We start from the raw sequence: 19,873 nt of genomic DNA on the forward strand, positions 1-19,873 counted from the left end.
ATAAATAAAAGCTTGGAGTTTATAATTACAAATTTTCTTAAAGATTACAAAAAAAATGAATACATGTGAACTTATATTAATATTGTTAATGTTAGCTTATTTAACTTTTGCTGATTTCAACTGCCAGACATAAGTCATTGTATGTATAGATTGATATAAGTAAATTTTCTGTATTGGACCATTTACTTTTAATAGTTGTTCCAGAGTTGTGGTTTATTAAGAAAGTAGTCTGCGTCTTTTGATTCCATATAATCACATAAGTACCCATATCTACTGCTAGGTATGCTTTGGTCGGATGCCATTGTATATCTGTAAAATAATTTGAAAAAAGAAAATGTTTTTAGTTACACAGTTAATATTTATCAGGCAGAAGTTTAAATATAACACAACCACCTACATAATTTTATTTTTTAGGCACATTTTTTTCATGGTCTGTTTAATCTGATCTGTGAATTATTTATAAAACTTTTGAAGGTGTTTTAACATTTTATGATTACTGGAATAACTCAAGAACTATAAACAAAATTTAAAAAAATCCATAGATAGATTTATACTCTTCTCAGAAGATATAAACTGATTAATTAAAATATGTAAATATGAGAAATCTGAATTTAAGAAAAAAGTTACTATAAACAGACTAACATATAAAATAAAAGTTGAGCCTAAAATATGATCTATATCACTTTTTTATCTTACCAGATTGGCATTATTAGTTTGCTACCCAAGAACGAGCAAGTTTTAAGAAGCATTTCAATAAATTTAGATGAGACCGGTAACACATGCTTCAGTCTTCATACAACAATTTTTACAGTAGGTTTATAATGGATGTAAAAAATCAGAATGAATGGGTGATGTTTATCTCAACAAACAGGTCAATAAGTTTTTGATAATTTTTTTTTTATAAAAAATTTATGTACTTTTTGTGCATGTTAAAGTATAAATCTTCCTAAGAAATTTTTGTTTAGAAGTTTTATTTACAGGTATAAAAATATTTCAGTAAATTTAAAGTAATTAAAATTAATTGTTGATGAAAATTTACATATGAATTAAGTTAAGGTACATAGCTTTACTAATTAATAGTAGTATTAGGAGCTGGTTAGTTGATATAGAGTATTATGTCAATTTATTACATAAAAACTGTAGATATATAGTTATTTTATTTTTAATATTATTATTATTTTTAAAGGATAAAGTGTAAAACCCATATGTGCGTAAAGAAACCTTTAAAGTATAATGCTGGAGTCAGAAAATATGGTGGATGCTCTTTGAATGTGTTCATAATTTAGGGAGCTAAAGATAACTTTTTATTACAGCTCTGGTTAATGATAAAATATAATTTGTTTATAATTACTTTACATTCTACAAAGAAATGATAATCAATGTTTTCAACCATCAGATCAGGTAACCCTTATGTCTTAAAATTGTTTCAAGTTATTATCTTTGGTTTTACATTTTAGACATAATCCCCATGCTCCATCGTGGAACCTAAGATATCACCGTCCAGAAGGTTCCAAGTTCAAATATTGGCAAGTCTTGAAATTTTTCATATACTTCAACATTTTCAAACAATATTCCATTGCCTCAAGCTTATATTACAAATTAATCATCTAAAAAAAATTAATTTGTTCTTCCTCCTAAAATGAATAAAAAAAATTGCTCAAAATCACTAGCCAGCATACCCTGTGCTATATCTGTATACAACTTCAAAAATTGGAAATATTTATTTAGTAATTACATGTGGGCTGTCAAGTTATATTTATAGGTATGTTCAATTTAAAAAATGAAATAAGACATTTAGATATTTTTCTAAAATCAATTTTTTATGAAATCAGTAGGATGTTTAAGTTAAAAATCTATTTTGCCACTGGCTCAGCAAAGTCTAGAAGTTGCATCAATCTATTTTTGTAATGGTTCTGATGGTTAGTATTATTTTAATCATATTACCTACATATTTCTCAAAGGTCGAACTTGATTTTAAGCTGAACCCTATATGTTGCTCTTTGTTTTTAAGAATGCTTTTGTGTAGATTCATGCCTATAGTCATAAACTCTAGTAGCCCTAGAAGATCTTTCTATCTGTGAACTCACTGACCTAGGTGTTATGAAACATTAATACAGAGTTAAAAGTCGAATTTAAGCTGATTATACTTATTGCTTATTATAATGGAAGTTCTCGTTTAAGGATATAAAGATTTACAGAGGGCACTTTAATTCCATGTGGATGAGTTCTTGCAGGTTATCGTCAATTGGATGATGACATTATATTTAGTAAATCACATAATAACTATCTGAAGAAGTCTACATAATCACAGACAATACCTATCAATGTAGAAAATGACATTAAATTTAGTAAAGAAGTTCCATATCATTTTTTTAATGTATTTTTTACTTATGGTTTATATAACAATGAGATTGGTGAAGTTTGAAATGGGTTAAACATTCTGGGAATCATAAAGACAGTTAAAATTTTATGATAGTTGGTTCAATAGTTTTCACGTTATCAGGAACAAATGATAAAAATGTCTCTATATAGCAATGAGATATCATAAGTAGTGAAGTTAATAAAAACCAGTATTTACTTTTACTTGCAATTATACAAGTGTTTACTTGCAGTTCTATGAATAAACAACGGTAAACCAAATACTTGACAAGTATTCTCTTTACTTGTAAAACAGGGAAGTGAATAACCTTTACTTATCAAGCGTTGACTTGTAACTACACACAATTACTGATTCCGGTCAGACTTTACTTAAAACGAGTGAATAAAATCCTAAGTTCGGAAGAGTATTCAAGTACTTACTGGTAGAATTTCAAGGTAGCTATTTAGTAACCTTATCAAACTTTCATTTAATTTTTTATACTTGGTATGGCTGCCTTTGTCAACATTCGTCAACCAAAAACTTACAAAGAAAGGCGAGCATTGAGTCGAAGAAGATATGAAGAATTCCTTTTACAAAAGAATCAGTAGAATTTTTGACAAACGCTTTTTTGGAAGAAAGTAATGAAAAGCGAGGAGGTGATCTGTCATCACAACAGAAGATGGAAGTATTTTTGCGGCACTTATCAGACCCTGAATTTCAAAACGGTGTCAGTGAAGACTTCGGGATTTACTGTTCTACAGTATGCAAAACTTTCGATTACGTTCTGAACAAAATAAATGAAAAGGCATCTGGGTGGATTCACTTTCCACAGAATGCTCATGAGTTAAATGAAGCCAAGAGAAAATGGAGTTCTCGCTTTAAAATGCTGAGCGTAATACGTGCTGTGGAATGCACGCACTTAGAAATAAATAAATAAACCAGCACGCTAAGGAGACTGTTACATAAACCGTAAGAAGTATCCCAGCATCAACGTTCAGGTAACATGTGATTCCACTGAAAAAAATCACTAGCGTTGATGCTTCTTGGCTGGGTAGCTCCCATGACAGTCGCATTTAGAGATGGAGTAGTGTTTGCCAAACCATGACTAAATTTAATGGTACAGTATGCCTTTTGGGAGACAGTGGGTACGGAATTGCCCCATGGTTAATAACACCTTTTAAACCAGCGGGAAACAGGCAGGAAGAAGTGTTCAATAAACAACATTCTAAAGAAAGAGTTGTTATTTAACGCATTTTTGGTCAACTTAAGAAACGGTTTCCGATATTGGCGAATCTTGTTCGTGTAAAATTGGGAAAAATTCTGAAAGTATTTGTGGCATGTTCTGTTTTACACAATGTTGCGAAACATTTAAATGACGAATATTGTGAGTTAGAAGAAAATATCAATTATGAAAGAGAAGAGGATGAAAATGAAGAATCAGAAGAAGTTGAAAAGGATGGAATTCGTCTCAGAGGGCAGACAAGAAGAAATGAAATCATGGCTTTGTTGTTGGAAAAATGATTTGGAATAAACTCCTTATCATTTTACTATTTTTTATATTTATCATTTATTAAAAACTTTAATAAAATTTATTATTATTATAAATTTGTTACCCTTTTTCTTACCTCATTTTGTACATAAAAAAATGTAATAAGTATAAATAACAGGAGAAAAATAAATAAAGAGAAAAAACAAAATTAACCATTTATACTGGATATTTCTATTTTATACTGGTGTGTGTGCCTGCGAATGAATGAGCATGTAACACACAGACGCACACGGCCCCCACAAGTATAAATGGATTTTTAATTTTTTTTTTTTGGAAGTGATAGGTTTTTATTTTATTTTATTAAGGTTTACAAATACAAAATTAAATATATAATTTTTTTACAGAAATACAAAATAAGGATTACTTCAACAATATGTATTGGCTGAGATCAAAATCTCTGTTCTCTTCAATAACTTCGCACCGTTCTGTTGAAGATGATTGCAGCTGACGTAATTTTATTTTCTCTTGTTCCAGTTCTGTCTCCTCTGCCTTAATTTTATTCCCTCTCTCTTCATCTGCATACTTGCAAGTTTCAGCTGCTCATTGAGAACGAGTCGTTGAAGATCAGTGTTTGATAGATCTGCTGTTTCATCAGTGTCCCAATGTTGTCTCTTTTTTACGCTTTTCAAGCTGTCCTAATTTTGAATGATTTTCGTCTGCTGACTTGTTAGCAATTTTGTTAGTAGACTGAATTGGGGTATCTTCTTGAATCCTACTTTCAATTCCTACATTGGTTGTTCCCGGTATCTGATGCAATACAGGATTTTCTTGAATTTCAAGTAACTCAAGGAGATTTGATTCCCATTTTAGTAATTTCACTGCTCTTATTTTTGTCAGTTTTTTATTTTTGTCAACTTTTATCAACTCAACTTTTATTTTTGTCAGTTTTCTTTTTAAGGTCTGTTTTCATGTTATTTAAAATTTTTTTTTTTCTACTGTAATTGACTTCCCGCACTTTTCTGATATTCCTTCTGAATAATGTTCTATGCTTTTTCTTTGGCAACAATTCTTTTAGAACTCATAGACCGGTCTAAAACAACGGTGTTGTCTTTAAGAATATTTACCAAATACATTCTGATGCAGATGGCTCTACTGGTTCTTGTACTTCGAAATTAATCTCTTCACTAGACATGATGATGTTTGCTAAAAGACTGGCATGCAAACAGTGCTGGATTGATTAAAACATGAGAAACATTTGATGTATAGACAAAAGTGTCTGAACATGATGTACAGGATATGAATCATATAAGTGTTTACTTGATAAGTAAAGAGAATACTGGATAAGTAAAAGCAAAATGGGAAAACTACTCGCAAATACTCGGACAACTACAAATATTACAAGTGTTTACTTATAAGTATTAGTAAAAGGTTATTCACTTAGTCTCAAGGGTTTACTTTACTTGACCAGTATTTTAAAGTAAAAAGCATAGTTTATTCACTTCACTGAAATTCTTCTATCTACTTTCCCAAAAAAGAGGTTGCTTTGGATGAAAGATTGTTGTAGAAGGAACAGCCCAAAATATTACTTATTATAAAGAGGGCTCTTTTCAGAGTGAAATCTTATGAAATCAAAACTTTTATAATCAAAGATTGATAATATATATAGATCAAGAGAAAGGAATTATTCAAAACCCTAACATTGGACAACCTTCAGATGACCTACTTACAGAACTGGATGACCTGTTGAACATGTAAAATGTATTGTTTTGACAGAATTTTATTTTTATACCTTGGACATGCTCTTACTCATATTTTAGCAAGGAAGATGAGATGGTTGGAATTATAAAAAATGCGAGAACTCTGTTGAGAAATAAACTTGATCTATTAGGCAGAGTGTTAATTACACTGATCAACAAAATTTAATTTTTTGTTCGTTAAATGAGAGTGAATGGCTGTTTCTTATAGTATTTTTAATGCTGATTTCATACATGTTAATGGATTTTTTGTATTGGGCTCAGTTTTTTTGTAATTGAAATTTCTTTTGAAACTAAAATGTATGGTGAACGTAATATGACAATACATTACACACATTTTGGTACTCGCTTAAAATTTATTTCTTTTGGATTTTCTGCTGCATGTAGACCCCTTATTACATTCCAACAGTAGTCAGCTAACATTTTTAGGCTCCATTTCCCTGGTATTGTGTTTCCATTGTAGATATCTTCTGGTGAAAGCGTTCTCCATGTTCATCACTGATAGCACCAAGGTTGTTAGGGAAAAAATGCAGATGTGAATGTGAGAGATGGATTTTGAGTGACATGTTACACCCAAGTTCTTTGTAGTTTTGAAGGAGTTCACTCACAAGTTCTCTGTAGTTATCAGCCTAATGGCTTCCAAGGAAGTTGTTTATCACATTTTAAATTGATTTCCATGCAGCAACCTCCAAGTCATTCAAACATTTTTCAAATGCTGGATCACTCATTAGTTTTCTTATTTGAGGTCCAACAATATACTTCTTTTATTTTAGTATCACTTATATTAGGGAATTTGTTTTTTAGAAACTGAAATCCTGCACCATTACGATCCATTGCTTTAACAAACTTTTTGAATAAACCTAGCTTAATATATAGCGGCGGAAGATAAACTTTTTCTAGTTTTATTAATACCTGACTGACAACATTCTTCTTTCCTACAGTCAGACCTCTCTCTTTGGCAACTGCTCTTTTATGTAATGGTTTTTCCTGTCGTTGTCCCACTTGCACAAAAAGCAACAGAACTTAGTATATCCAAGTTGCAGTCCAAGTAAAAATGCTATTACTTTCAGATTTCCACAAATATTTCTCATACTGAATCCTGCTCAATACAAGTTTCATAAGACTCCTTCATGTGAATAGCGTGTATGCTAATGGTATTGATGGGTATATATTTCCAATGTGAAGTAGAATAGATTTCAAAAACTAGACTTTGACGACTCAATAAAAAGTATACTAAGTTACTTACTTAGTTTATAGTACACTAAGTTTTTGTACTGAGAGAAGAATTTCCAAATTCTGACTATCTGCAATGAAAAGCAGTTATTTTAGTTTTTGGTTATGAAAGATCCCATCCTTTCAGTCTTGATGCCAATATTTCTGCTTGATTCTTTGATAAATTTAGATCATGAACCAAATCGTTTAATTCTGATTGATTAATTAAATGGGGTTCAGTATATCTACTTTCTAAAAAGTTATGATCTCTTTCTTCATTGTCTGATAAGTCGGCACAAGATTCAACATTTTCATCTACATCTAAGTTCCATGTTTCTGGTGGTACTGGAATTGGAAGCTCTTGGCTATCTGGCACTGGCCACAAGGCAGGGGGAATAGCAAGGTATTTAACAGTAAGTCTAGATTTAGCTGTTATCCCAGATATTTTTATTACACAAAAATAACAGTCTGTGGTGTGACCCTTCGGTTCCTTCCAAACCACTGGAATTGCAAATAGCAATAGCATGTGACGAGATCCATTTAGCAAGAAGACAACAACATTACATAAGAAGCACAGCAAATATCAGGAGTCCAAGATTTGTCCTGGTCACCTAATTTACATCCAAAATACAATTCAAACAACTTTTTTGTCAGTAGAGTTATATTTCTTTTCTGAGATTTCAACGTTACCTCACCATAGATGCAGCAGAAGTTGTTTGGATTAATGCAACTGCGAGGCATTGTTAATACATTAAAATAATCTTAATCTTTACCAAATTGACAGATTTTTATTTTTTTTATTTTGTAGAGGAAGTTTATCGAGAGGGGTGATCTTGTTGAAAGATATTTTACAAATAACACTGATAATAATAAAACGAAACAGCGAAATCATTCTGATACAGGTATGGCCATGCAAAATTATAAATTATATGGATTTTTATCTATTTTCCCTTAATTTTTTTGAAGCATAATTTATTTAAAACTAAGGGCGATAGAAAAATTGTATTTACAGATATGTAATGTACGCAAAAAAGCAATTCAAGAAATGGTATCACATTTAGAGAAACATTAAACTTTTTTGTTTTGTTTATCAGTGTAATTTAAGAGGAAGCTTAAAAAAATATATATTTTATAAATAAATGAATTGGAAACATTTTCTTTATTTTTGCCATCGTTGCTTAATATTGGATTATTGATATGTCATAATGATGTGACATCATTATGACATAATGACATAAATTATGTGACATAATTCATGTGACATTTGTGACATTCTCACAATCAAATAGCCTTAGCTCACATTCAGGTGTAGTTTCTTTTTTAGATTCTATTTCTTCATTTCTTTTATTAGTTAAAAGTGGTATTTTGTTTTTTGGGTAATGAATTTTTCTAAATCTTTCTGAATTCAAATAAAACAATAATATAAAATTATAAAATAAACAAAAAAAAAATTATAAAACCAATCTGTGTTAAAAATGCAAACTGTCAAACCATTTTGAAGTCTGTACTAAATTGAGAATCATTAAACTGCAAGTAATGTTTTTAATTTGTTGTAGACTTCTAACATTTAAAAAAAAATATTTGAAGAAATATTATTTTTAGTGAATTTGTAATTTGGTTTTATTTCTTTAATTTTTTTCTGTTTTAAGACACTAATAAATAGTAAAACTGAAATACTGAAGAAATTGTAGTAGGTGTTTTAAATTTAAAAATCCTATTATTAGTTGCTCATCTTTTGGAAATAACTTTTCTTAATATTCTCTTATGCATATGTTTGGAATTATATGATAGGATGAATTTACTGACATATTCAAGGTCGTAAGTAAATTTATACCTTTCTATATCAATAATAGAGCTGGGAAATATCTGCATCAACCAGAGCTAGTGATTTCTTTTAAGATTTTCAACAGGTTAACATATTTAATCCCATTTACAACTTCTCTTGATTTATCTTTAATTCTATGGTTCTTTGCTTGCTGTTGCAGCCAAAGAGAGGATTGCATTTGAGTTGCGTATCAATCCCAGTACATTTAAACCAGAACTCGTCCACCATTGCAACTGCAATGCTATCTAGATTTAATTGTTTGTGACTAAATGCCATAAAACCAATCTACCCTTGTTTCAAAGCAACTGTGATTCTGCAGTTTCTTTTTATTTTTTTGGGGGATTTTTACATATTGACTGATTGCGTACAGATATTATAAAATAATTTAAAAAAATAATTATAAACCTTAAAAAATATGGTTTTAAAACTTTTACACAAGGTCAAAGTTCTTCCACCAGCCTGATGCAAAATTCCCTAGATATTCAGTGGAAAGGTTAAAATTTCCCATCTAAAAGTATTTTTAGTCCTTTGGCTGCCACAAATGCTGTTTCGTTAATAATTTTACTTATAAAGGATGGATCCAATATTTCATTTTTTTAACTTCTGTCTATATAAATGTATAATTACATCAACATGTTTGTCACTTGACATGCAATGCAAAAATAAAATAATTGAGTTAAAAGGTAGTTGTGTAAGTGAGAACAGAACCTTGCAGTCTGTATACAACAATTATCTGAAAGTTGGATAAAAACGTATTGCATTGCTTTGTGACAGTAGATGGGCCTACTATTATAAGTTTTTCATTTTATTGTGTCCCACTTATTGCCTACATATTATGAGTCTAGTTAATTTTTGTATCTTGGTAGCTAATCCAGTTGTTGGTAATGTATATTTGATATATATATACCAATTTGATGTAACAAATATATTTGTACAATAACTATCCTTCTGGTCATAAATTTCGAAGGAATAACAAATTTTCAGAAGAGTTGCATTAATTAAGTAAACTAAATGCAGTCTGTGCTTCTGTTATTGCTATTTCAATCGAGAAACTAAATAACTAAAAATATAAACAATTTTAATTACCAGGAAATAAATTTTTTCCTAAGTCATCTGAAATTAATTTAATTATTGCACACAAGACTTCTTGTGCGTAAAGAGTCCATATCCAAATACAGTGAGGAAAGTATGGGTCGTACGTTGCCAGGTACTGTCCACAAGAGCTGAATCCCATATAATGCTGCTTACTGAAAACCTTTTCAATTTTATTTTTAGATATCTGTGAGCATTTACCAGTATTCAAATTACCAAATTCATTTTTATCTGAAAAAGTGAAATATTTATAAAAATAAACATACTTGTTAAAGGTGTTTTGCCTTAAAAGTTAAAACAAAAAATAAAAATGATAAAACAAATAACAGACTATTTGTAGATATTGAAAAATCATATTGGTTCTTATTAGACCATAAACATTCTACTGTTCAGATAATTAATAATATTTCAGTTAAAAATATTTTAGAACTCTTAACATTTAACAACATACGGGTTAGAAATCAATCAGTAATGGAAACTGTTGGCCAATTAGCATAATTATTTTGTAAACATTTCCATTGCAGCATGATACTGTTGCCTTCTAATTCAAGTAGTGTCTGTTGTAAATTAGCATACATAGTTCATATATTACTTCAGTTTTAATTTGACAGTGGCCTTGTTATTAAAAATAAACAATTTGTTCCAAGGAATGTGAACTGCAACACAATGCCAGCATTAAAAGATTTTATTCTAATAGTGAAGTAGTTAAGTGACTTTTAATAGATTTAAGTGATATACACAATATACAATATAGTGAGTATAAAATATCATAATTTTACATTAACTGTGTCGACATTTAAACATAAGACGTAAACTGTGCGTTTTGTGACTGGTGTAGCAAACACGATAAACTTGGAAATCATTTTGTAAATAAACACCCAAATGAAAAACCAGGAACTAAAGATCAAGTTAGTATTTCTGTATTTTTAAAAACAAAAACTCGTGATGATGAAATAAGTAGCAATGAACCTTTAAACAAACAAATAAAACTTGATGACTCATAATCACTTTGTACAGAATCGGACTTATCTTGCGGGTAAAACAATGCCGATGTTGGCGATAACGTGTCTATCTCTAACAGACCAACTATTTATCATGTTTTTGAACAGTTATCAACTATAAATCAGGCGATATCGGCCTTAATAAAAAAGTTGATGAACTATTAAAACCGAATCAGATTAAAACTATTGAAATAGACCCATCTAGTTCACTGGTCCAGGCCAACACTCCATTTGAGATAAATAAAGAATTTGAAGCAAAACTAAAATTAATTAGGATAAGCAAATCGCTTCCAGATATTGTCATACTTAGCAGAACATATGGGCACAGTACATTGCTCTCCTTGTGTAGAGCATTATAAAACCATTTCTAAGGAAGTAGTGGTTCTTAAATCTGGCACTTTGGTATTTTCTCTCTACTAAATGAACACCAAATTCAACTGGTTCAGTTTTGAAATTTCTAAACCCATTTAATTGACCACTTGCTTTAATTAATCACCTGCTCATAAATGGTGTACTGACTTTTTGAAGCAACTGAGAAAAGAAATATAATTTTGCAAAAAGAACACAAAAAGATTAAAGAAGGTAAGAGTGGGAAATATCTTTCAAGACTATTAAGTCTAATCACCAGAGGATTATTAAATTTCTGAAAGGATCGATTTTAGAAAAATAATTATTAAATCTAAATGTATTAAATGATGCTGATATTGGTGAGCTTAATCACTCCAAGGAATTCCACAGAGAATTCAGAAAAAAATATTTTTTACCATGAAAAAATTTTGGATTTTTTGGGTACTAAAAATCCTATAGCAAACCGTTTGTCTTTATTATCTGTTACTACCGATAAAATAACCAAACTTCACCGTACATTTCAGATTACATGTCTGACCACATTAGTAGATGGTGTTCAGGTTTGTATTATTATTGCTATATTACCATGTGGCATTTTACACAAGGGTAATGTTCTTATTCAGAAACTTGAATGTGCTATTGAGAATTTTAATATTAAAATAAAAGAACAGTTAAATGGCATGAAATTTGATAGACAATATTTTGATCTAGCTTTAGATAAAAAAACTGGCCCTGCTTTGTGAAGGGGTCGACCATGACTTCTGTCTCCCTATGTGGAACTTAGCACATAGATTAGAATGTGTTTTAAATGACGTTCACAAACGCAACACTTCTTTTTGATTTAACTGGCAAGCTCAAACAGTAGAAAATGTAATGAAATATTACAACTGGTAACTGGCTATGAGGAATTAATTACATTAGTAGATGAACTACAAGTGAGTTTTTTAAACCCTAAATCATTCCAACAAACCCGTTTTGTTCAGACTGAACTGAGAGTTTGCAGAACATTTCTAAGAGATTTCATATTATTTTTCATTGCTTTGCAAAAAAAAGCAAACTAAGTGCATCCAAAAAGGCAAAAACACCAACTAAAAAGTACTCAGTAGAGCTAATAAAATTTTCTAAACCTGAATTCATTTACCAGCTACTTGGGACAATTGTTATTTTAGAATTAGTGATGAAATTTAGTTGCACCACACAAAATGTAAACATATGTATCTGGACAGTTTTTGATTAGAATTCACTGAAAAACATACTGAAGAAAATGGAAATTGAAATGAAAAATTAAGTGAGGAGAATTTTCCATCTCTTTTTAAATAGGTTGAAAACTTAAATAACAATGTTTATAACCTTACTTACTACCTGCTTGCTTACTACCTGATAATCTAAGAAACGATTTCAAGATGGAGAAGAAATTTATTCAAATGAAAAAACCTTCAAATACTAGAAAAAACTATAAAACCTTTGTGTAGCATTGCCAAATCGACTTAAAATGAAAATTCATAAGCCTCCTATTATAAAAAACATGAGACAATGTTTTAGTAGTAAGTTTCTAACAATAGCAGAAGAAACAGAGGCAAATACATTTGAATCTTTACCAATTTTAACAAATGGATCAATAAAAATTGAGGGTACAACTTTGATGTTCTTTTTTTACAGCTAAAAATGATGAAGAGCAATCTTGCAAACTCACAATTTTTCAAAAAAATACTTGATTCTTCAAATGAAAAATCTTTAATTGAGCAAGACAACAGTGATCAAAGAACTATTTACCAACACTGAAGTTAATGCTGAAATCTGAGAAATAATTCTCCTCCTTGAAAAGTGCTTAAAAATCTATAGTGAGACTGTATGTGAATCTGTTGGATCAGTCATTGGTAACCATCTGCACAACCGAAATGTAAAATTTAACACTTTATTTCAAGAAGTATTCATTTCATGGAATGATCCTCCCATTCATCACACCTTTTAAAGAGATCTTTGGATCGACACTAATGGTGTAAAATACCATTTTACAAGATTTTCCTCAACTAATTAAATAAAAATATTCAAAACATCAAAAGTCATTGACAGTCTCCACAAAGATAAAGGAAGGCTGCCTTTTCTTAATGACTTGAACTGATAATCATCACTGTACTCATTACAGGTAATTGTTTTTATTTAGTGTTATTAATTTTATCATAATATTAAAACAATTTTTCATTACCTGTAATACAACAAAATAGTTAAATAACAAAATAGTTAAATAATCCTACAGACATCAAATCAGCACATTTTTTATTAGCCCTACAATATTTATGTATGTTCTAAAAATAAAAAAGGATAAATTTCAGCACCTGAGAGGTGAATGATGGTAACTCCATCGGATTTACATTGGATTTATGACTATTTACCTCTCAGGTGCTGATTTGTATTCTAATAATTAGCTTAATAAGTAAGTAATCTATTTTTAACATGTCTCTTGGATTAAGCCTAGCCCATATATTTTATTTCAGTTCCCTCTTCAGTGGTCATCTTCCCATGAAGCCATCACAATACAGCCAATATTAGACTACTGTGTTTGTTGAGTTGTGGATTATTAATGTATTTCTTGTTTACAAGAATTTTTTGAATAAATTGTCTGCAACCTATGTATTTTTGTTACTTCTCTTTTTATAACTCATCACATACAATAAATTGGTCGGTAAGATGTAATAAACTCTCGCCTTAGTTTTGGGGAAATTTCTGATTGAAAAAATTGTGTTTGGGGGAAATTTTAGGGGTCCAAACATTTTCTGCTCCCCTGTGTTGCACAGGATGTGCTAGAGTGCACAATTAGTGATCCTAACCATCATAACTACGAATATTGGATATGATCCAGAAACAAGCTTGTCATTCCAGTACAAATCACTATTATTCCCAAAGCTGAAGAAAACAAACTAAATAAGAAGCAAAGTGAAAGAGCTGATAATTATTTTTACTACTACAAAAGTGTGTATCATGAATACACACCAAAAGTCCAAACTCTCAACAAACAATACTATCTGAAGATTCTTCATCTTTATGTTGCAGTTTTGTACAAGAGACCAGACCTGTGGGAATCACGAATAACAGTTGTATCACGATAATGTATGCACCCATTTGACAAATCTAGTTAAGGATTTCTTAGCTAAACACAGAATTCCTCAGGTTCCTTGAAGAACCTGGTCGTTCCCCAAGCTTAAGTAGCTAATGTTTCGATTCAACAGTCCCAAAGACATAAATGTGAATATGACATGGCTGGTAGCTACTCCAAAAGAACCAACAAAAAAATGTTTCCAGTAATGGAAAATATTGCTAGGTTAAGTTTGTAAAGTTGCAAAGGGATGATACTGAAGGAAATTAGGACTGGAAACCACTAGGTAAGCTATGTTTTTCATAGCCTACGGCTGGATACATTTTTACTAAACCTCATATGTATATAAAAATGAGTGGGCTAGAAATGGATTAAACTTAGCTAGTTGTATGCAATGCTGTTAATAACAGTATGTAATATATTTAATTTTATTATAAAACTTAACTTACATGAATACCAGTTATATGAGTGGGACGTGTGCTTTGAATATACTCCATGTAATTTATCTAAAATTATAATTTTACCTTTTCTTTTAAAATTACTTTTAGAATGCTGTAAGGCAGCTGATTTTTTCCAAGTTAGCGTGTCATATAACAGTACTTCAGTCTGAAACAGCAACATTTTAATAAATACAATAATACAAAAAAGAGATAAAGTTATTGAAATCAGCTCAAAATTAAAAAAATTCTTAAAAATCATGAACAAAAAACATTGTTTACAACTAGATGGCCCTTTCAAAAAATGAATGTAATCAAAAGGAACTAAAGAATAAAAATGAAAGAAAAACCAATTATGATAAAATAACAATTAACTAAATACACAATACTTACAAAAAAGTACTTCTTGTTTTTATAAAAAAAAAGAACTGATGACATAACATCTATGAAATATAATTTTATAGAACTCTTATTGAAATTGGAAAATAGATTAAAAAACTGTTTGGTGGAATAATAAAACAATATTATTCCATCTCTGACTGCCTAATTAAAAGTAAGATTGAAAATAGAATCAAAAAGAATTTGGTTTATTATAGACCAGAAACAAGAGAAATAGCCTAATGAGTGATTAAAGTGCAAGTGTAAACCTGCAGCTGTGTCTGGAAACTGATTACAAATTTAGTTTACTACATCAAAGTTTAAAAAAATGTGGACAATAAAGATTAATTAGACAGTTGCAAAGCTTATTTTAATAACATGATGTAGAAACTTAATTGAAAGTGGAAAATTAGCTTTAAAGCAGTCTAAGTAATTCAGTCTTCCAGCTCAGAATACTGACGACCTATGCCCTTATATAGATTTGCATAAGATAAAAAAAGTTAACTCAAGAAAGACCAAGATAACATGAACCCCAAATGAAAGAAATATCACCCCTTTTATAAAATTTAATGGCTATAATTATTATTGTTCTTTTGATAGAAAATTTTAATAAAAAAGCTTTACACAAAATTTAAAATCCAAACTCTCATAAATTAACAATGAAATTTCTGCATCATGTTAATGTAAAAGTTTCCCAATTACCTGTTTATTCTGGACATTTTTAAAAATTATGTTACTGATAAACTAATTTTGTGATTTTCCAGGCAAAGTTGACTGATCAGGACTTTCATAACCTAATCTACTTGTGAAAATAATAGAAAATTTTCGTAAAAATATGTCCTAAACTGCTTGATTTGTGAATTACAGCTAGTGAAAGATTTTGCTTGGATTTCAGCTACCCTGGTGAAATGAGGCGTACTGAAATTTTTAGGAAATTAATTAAGGGACAGAATTAGTGATTTATTTTTGACCTGAAAAATCAAATATAATAGATCCCAGAACCGTAGCTGCAGTAGTTTTTGAGAAACCTGGAGTGAAAACCAATAAATTGTGATAAAAACATTGTTTTTTATGTTTGATGTACAGTACTTTGTTTTAAATTAATTCTGAACAAAATGGTGTAAGATAAGTTGAATAAACCAAAGAAAAGTACTTATTTAATTAAACAAAAACCAAATTCCTTTTTGGTGATCTGAAAAATTTGTAAAACAAAATTTGTAAATGACATATTTTTTTTTATTGATGACAGAAATGCAATAAATTATTTGAAAAATTATTATTTCAAAGTTAGCAATAACATAACAACAGCTGTTCAACAATACACAATTACTATATTTATGTTTAAGTCCTTCAGTAAGGCAGATTAAGTATACTGGGTATTGTGAACTGTGTTGTCGTTAGTGAAGGATTCTGTGAATTTTAGTTAGAACGTGATCGGTTTGCCATTGAAGTAATGCCATACTTATTTACAACAGAGAAATACACTGATATGGTATTCATTTTTGGTGTGTGTAATGGTATGCTACAGCTGCTACAGTATACTATGAAGTACGTTCCTTGGATCGCAGGATTCCAAATCCCCAAAAAAATTAGTGCAATTTTTCACAGTTTTACTACATAGTATTCATACCAGCAACAAATGATCTATCCAGCACAACACTTATTGATGAAATTATTATTGATGCATTTCAGCACGGTCCAGGCATCAACACTCATGTTTATAAGCGGATCAGAGTTTCACATTTGACAGTTTAGAGGACACTTAAACTAAACCAGTTTTATCCTTATAAACAGCTAGTTCAACATCTACACCCAGGAGACGGTCCGCTTTGCTTGGAGTTATGCAACTGGTGGAATACAAATCGACAGCTCTACAAGTACATTTTGTTTAACAACGGACAAATTTCATTTGAGATTGCATCAACAACTTTCACCATGAGCATTCATGAGCAGAAATAAATCTTCATAAAATAATGGAAGTCAACTTTCAACACCGATTGAGCATCAATATATAGTGCAGCATTCTTCACAATCAGCTGTTTTGACCGTTTATATTATCTGGCAGCTTAAATGCTGAGGTCTATTTGCATTTTCTTCAAGAATTGCCATAGCTGCCTGAATGTTCCTCTAGCACTGAGACGCAAAGTATACTTGCAGCACGATGGTGTGCCTCCCCACTTCTCTTGTACCATTTCCACTTACTTAAATCATCATTTCCCCGAGAAATGGATCAGTCATGGAGGTCCATATTTCTGGCCACCAAGATTGCCTGATCCAACACCTTTAGATTTTTGCTTCTGGGATGATTGGTAATGCCACACAAGACTCCATGATGGGACTGGGTGAGAATGCGGGGTTTGTCCCCGGCTCATGTGTGGACCAGAATGAGGTTACATTGCCCTTGTTAGGTGACCTAATTTGGCCAAGTTATTTGGGTACAAGTCTGAATTTCTATGTTGTGTAAAACATAATTTTGATTGGTATGAGTGTATCACTGATTTAACTTAAAACTCATTTGTTTTCTGAGGCATTCACAGTTACGAACAGTGTTGTAAATTTGGACTAGGCACGGGGCCCGCGCTTCTGCAGTCTCGGTTAGTTAGTTTTAGGGAATCATGCTAGATTGGATATGAAGATGTCTGTTTGAGGCCTACATGAAGGCAAAATTTGATTTGTATTTTACTGATGCAAATGTCTGCCGAGGCATTTACATCAGTGGCATCCCGACTGAGGCTTGGCTGATGACTATGAGATGTAATCAGTTAGAGGGTCTAAAGACAACCTCCGGTAAAGTCCCTTAGGGCTTGGAATGGAGGTGGTGGTGTGGTGACCGGTAACGTCATAAGTGGGTGTCTTCCGCCTACGGAGTTGGGATGGGCTCATTTTTGAACATTTATTATAAACTGTTATATATAATGCTCTCTAGTCTAGTGTACTGTTCACTAGTGTAAAATTCTAATTTTTCAAACATTTCTTTGTTTTATGTAACTTATCTTACACCATTTTGTTTAGAATTAAATTGTCTACAAGTTTTGTTTAAAAATTTTATATATCTATTATCCATTTAACAAAGTACTGTACATCAAACATAGAAAAAAGGGTTTTCTATCTCAGTTTATTGATCTTCACACCAGATTGCTCAAAAAGTACTGCAGATACGATCTGAGATCTATTTTATTTTATTTTTCAAGTCAAAAACCATAAGAAATCACTAATTCTGTCCCTTAATTAATTTCCTACAAATTTCAATATGACCTCAGTTCACCAGGGTAGCTGAAATCTGAGCGAAATATTTCACTAGCTGCAACTCGCAAACAAAGTAATTTAGGACATATGTCTACATGAACGTTTCCCATAATTTTCATGAGTGGAATAGGTTATGAAAGTTTCGGGGGAACTTTGTGATAACACTGTGTATGTATGTGTATATATATATATATATATATATATATATATATATATGAGCTAAATTCGCTTTAATTCTAATGAATTTTTTTTAGTTGAACAATTTTGAGTTGTAAATTCATGTAAACTATTTTTAAGCTAACTTTCTGTTTTTAATTAGGATTATGTTAAACAATATTTTCATTCAATAATTATTTTTATTTCAAATATTAAGTAGAAACATGCTTTTTGCAGTGTTTCATAAGTATTATTTATATTTATTTAGTTAATAATAACAATAATAAAAATTTTATCAATACGATTTTTTCTTTAATTTTTATTATTTGTTTGATTGGTTAATCAAATTATATATTATTATAAATAATATATATATATATTGGTTAATGGAGTAGGTTTTTTTTAAATGAAACCTATTGAATTTCACTCATAGTTATCAAATTTGTAGGAAACAAAAGAATACCGAAGAATAGAGATAAACAGGAACAGTTAGAACAACATTGGTATAAAAGAACTGCCTGCCAGTCAGCAGAAGAACATCATCAGTACTCACACCATTGTTAATGTAATAGAATCATTTCAATTCTCTTAAATAATTAAATCAAGCAGTTAATGATCTGCTAACACTAATAACATACTAAGATGGAAACACAAAGTAATCTCCAAGATATAAATTTCAATAAATGCAGTATGGATCCTTGGTAAGAGAGTTCAATGCAATCCTAACAATGTGATAGCAGGGTGGAAAGGTGTGAAGAAAAGGTAAAGTATAGAAATGAAAATAATTTTTTTTTTATGTTTAATTACATAAACAAATATGAAATTTCAATAACTAATACTGTTATTTTTCAAATACTTATTTGCTCTTCCATTCTCACATTCGTGATCATGATTTTGACAAAAAATAATGCTTCTTTTGCACACATGCTCAGCTTTTCTGTCAATGCACAGATCTGTTAAAATTAAAAACTAATTTATGGTTTGGATGAATGGTGTATTTTAATTAAGGAAAATAAAATAATTATTGAATATACTTCATAAAAATGAGATTAAGAAACGGTATGATTTAAAAAAAATTGTAATAATAAAATACAGGGTTATCATAAAAGAATGGTGCAGTTTCAGTAATTCATAGGAAGATTGTAGGGAAATTTCTAGATGTTATATTAGTATCCCTGAAAGCCTCCAACCCAAAAGTTTGTTTATCAGCAGTTGTAACCACAACGTCAGTTCTTGTATTGTTGTTGCGGTGAGTTTAGTGAGTTACTATGTTCTCGGATAAAGACAAAGCAAAGTGTGTTTTATTGATGGCTGAATTAAAATCCGTAATTTTAGTTCAACGTGGGTTTCGACGTGAATTCGGAAGAGATCCACCACACAAAAATAACCAAACACGGTTCAAACAATTAGAAGAAACTGGATCAGTTAAGAAACAGAAATCAACCGGCAGACCAAGTGTACCAGACGAAACGGTTGAACTAA

General features: G+C 30.5%; 1 protein-coding gene across 1 annotated transcript in view; it reads right to left on the minus strand.

Moving 5' to 3' along the window:
* Positions 1-19,873, minus strand: part of LOC142318945 (uncharacterized) — a 35,875-nt gene continuing 16,002 nt past the window's right edge. Inside the window, exons 7-9 of the mRNA XM_075355626.1 lie at positions 14,624-14,780; positions 9,726-9,962; positions 1-309 (exon numbers count right to left, since the gene is read on the minus strand). Of these exons, the coding sequence (XP_075211741.1) occupies positions 101-309; positions 9,726-9,962; positions 14,624-14,780 (603 nt within the window). The 3' untranslated portion in view covers positions 1-100. The remainder of the gene's footprint in view (positions 310-9,725; positions 9,963-14,623; positions 14,781-19,873) is intronic.

Source organism: Lycorma delicatula, chromosome 2 (genome assembly GCF_047948215.1).
Source record: "Lycorma delicatula isolate Av1 chromosome 2, ASM4794821v1, whole genome shotgun sequence".
NCBI lineage: Eukaryota > Metazoa > Arthropoda > Insecta > Hemiptera > Fulgoridae > Lycorma > Lycorma delicatula.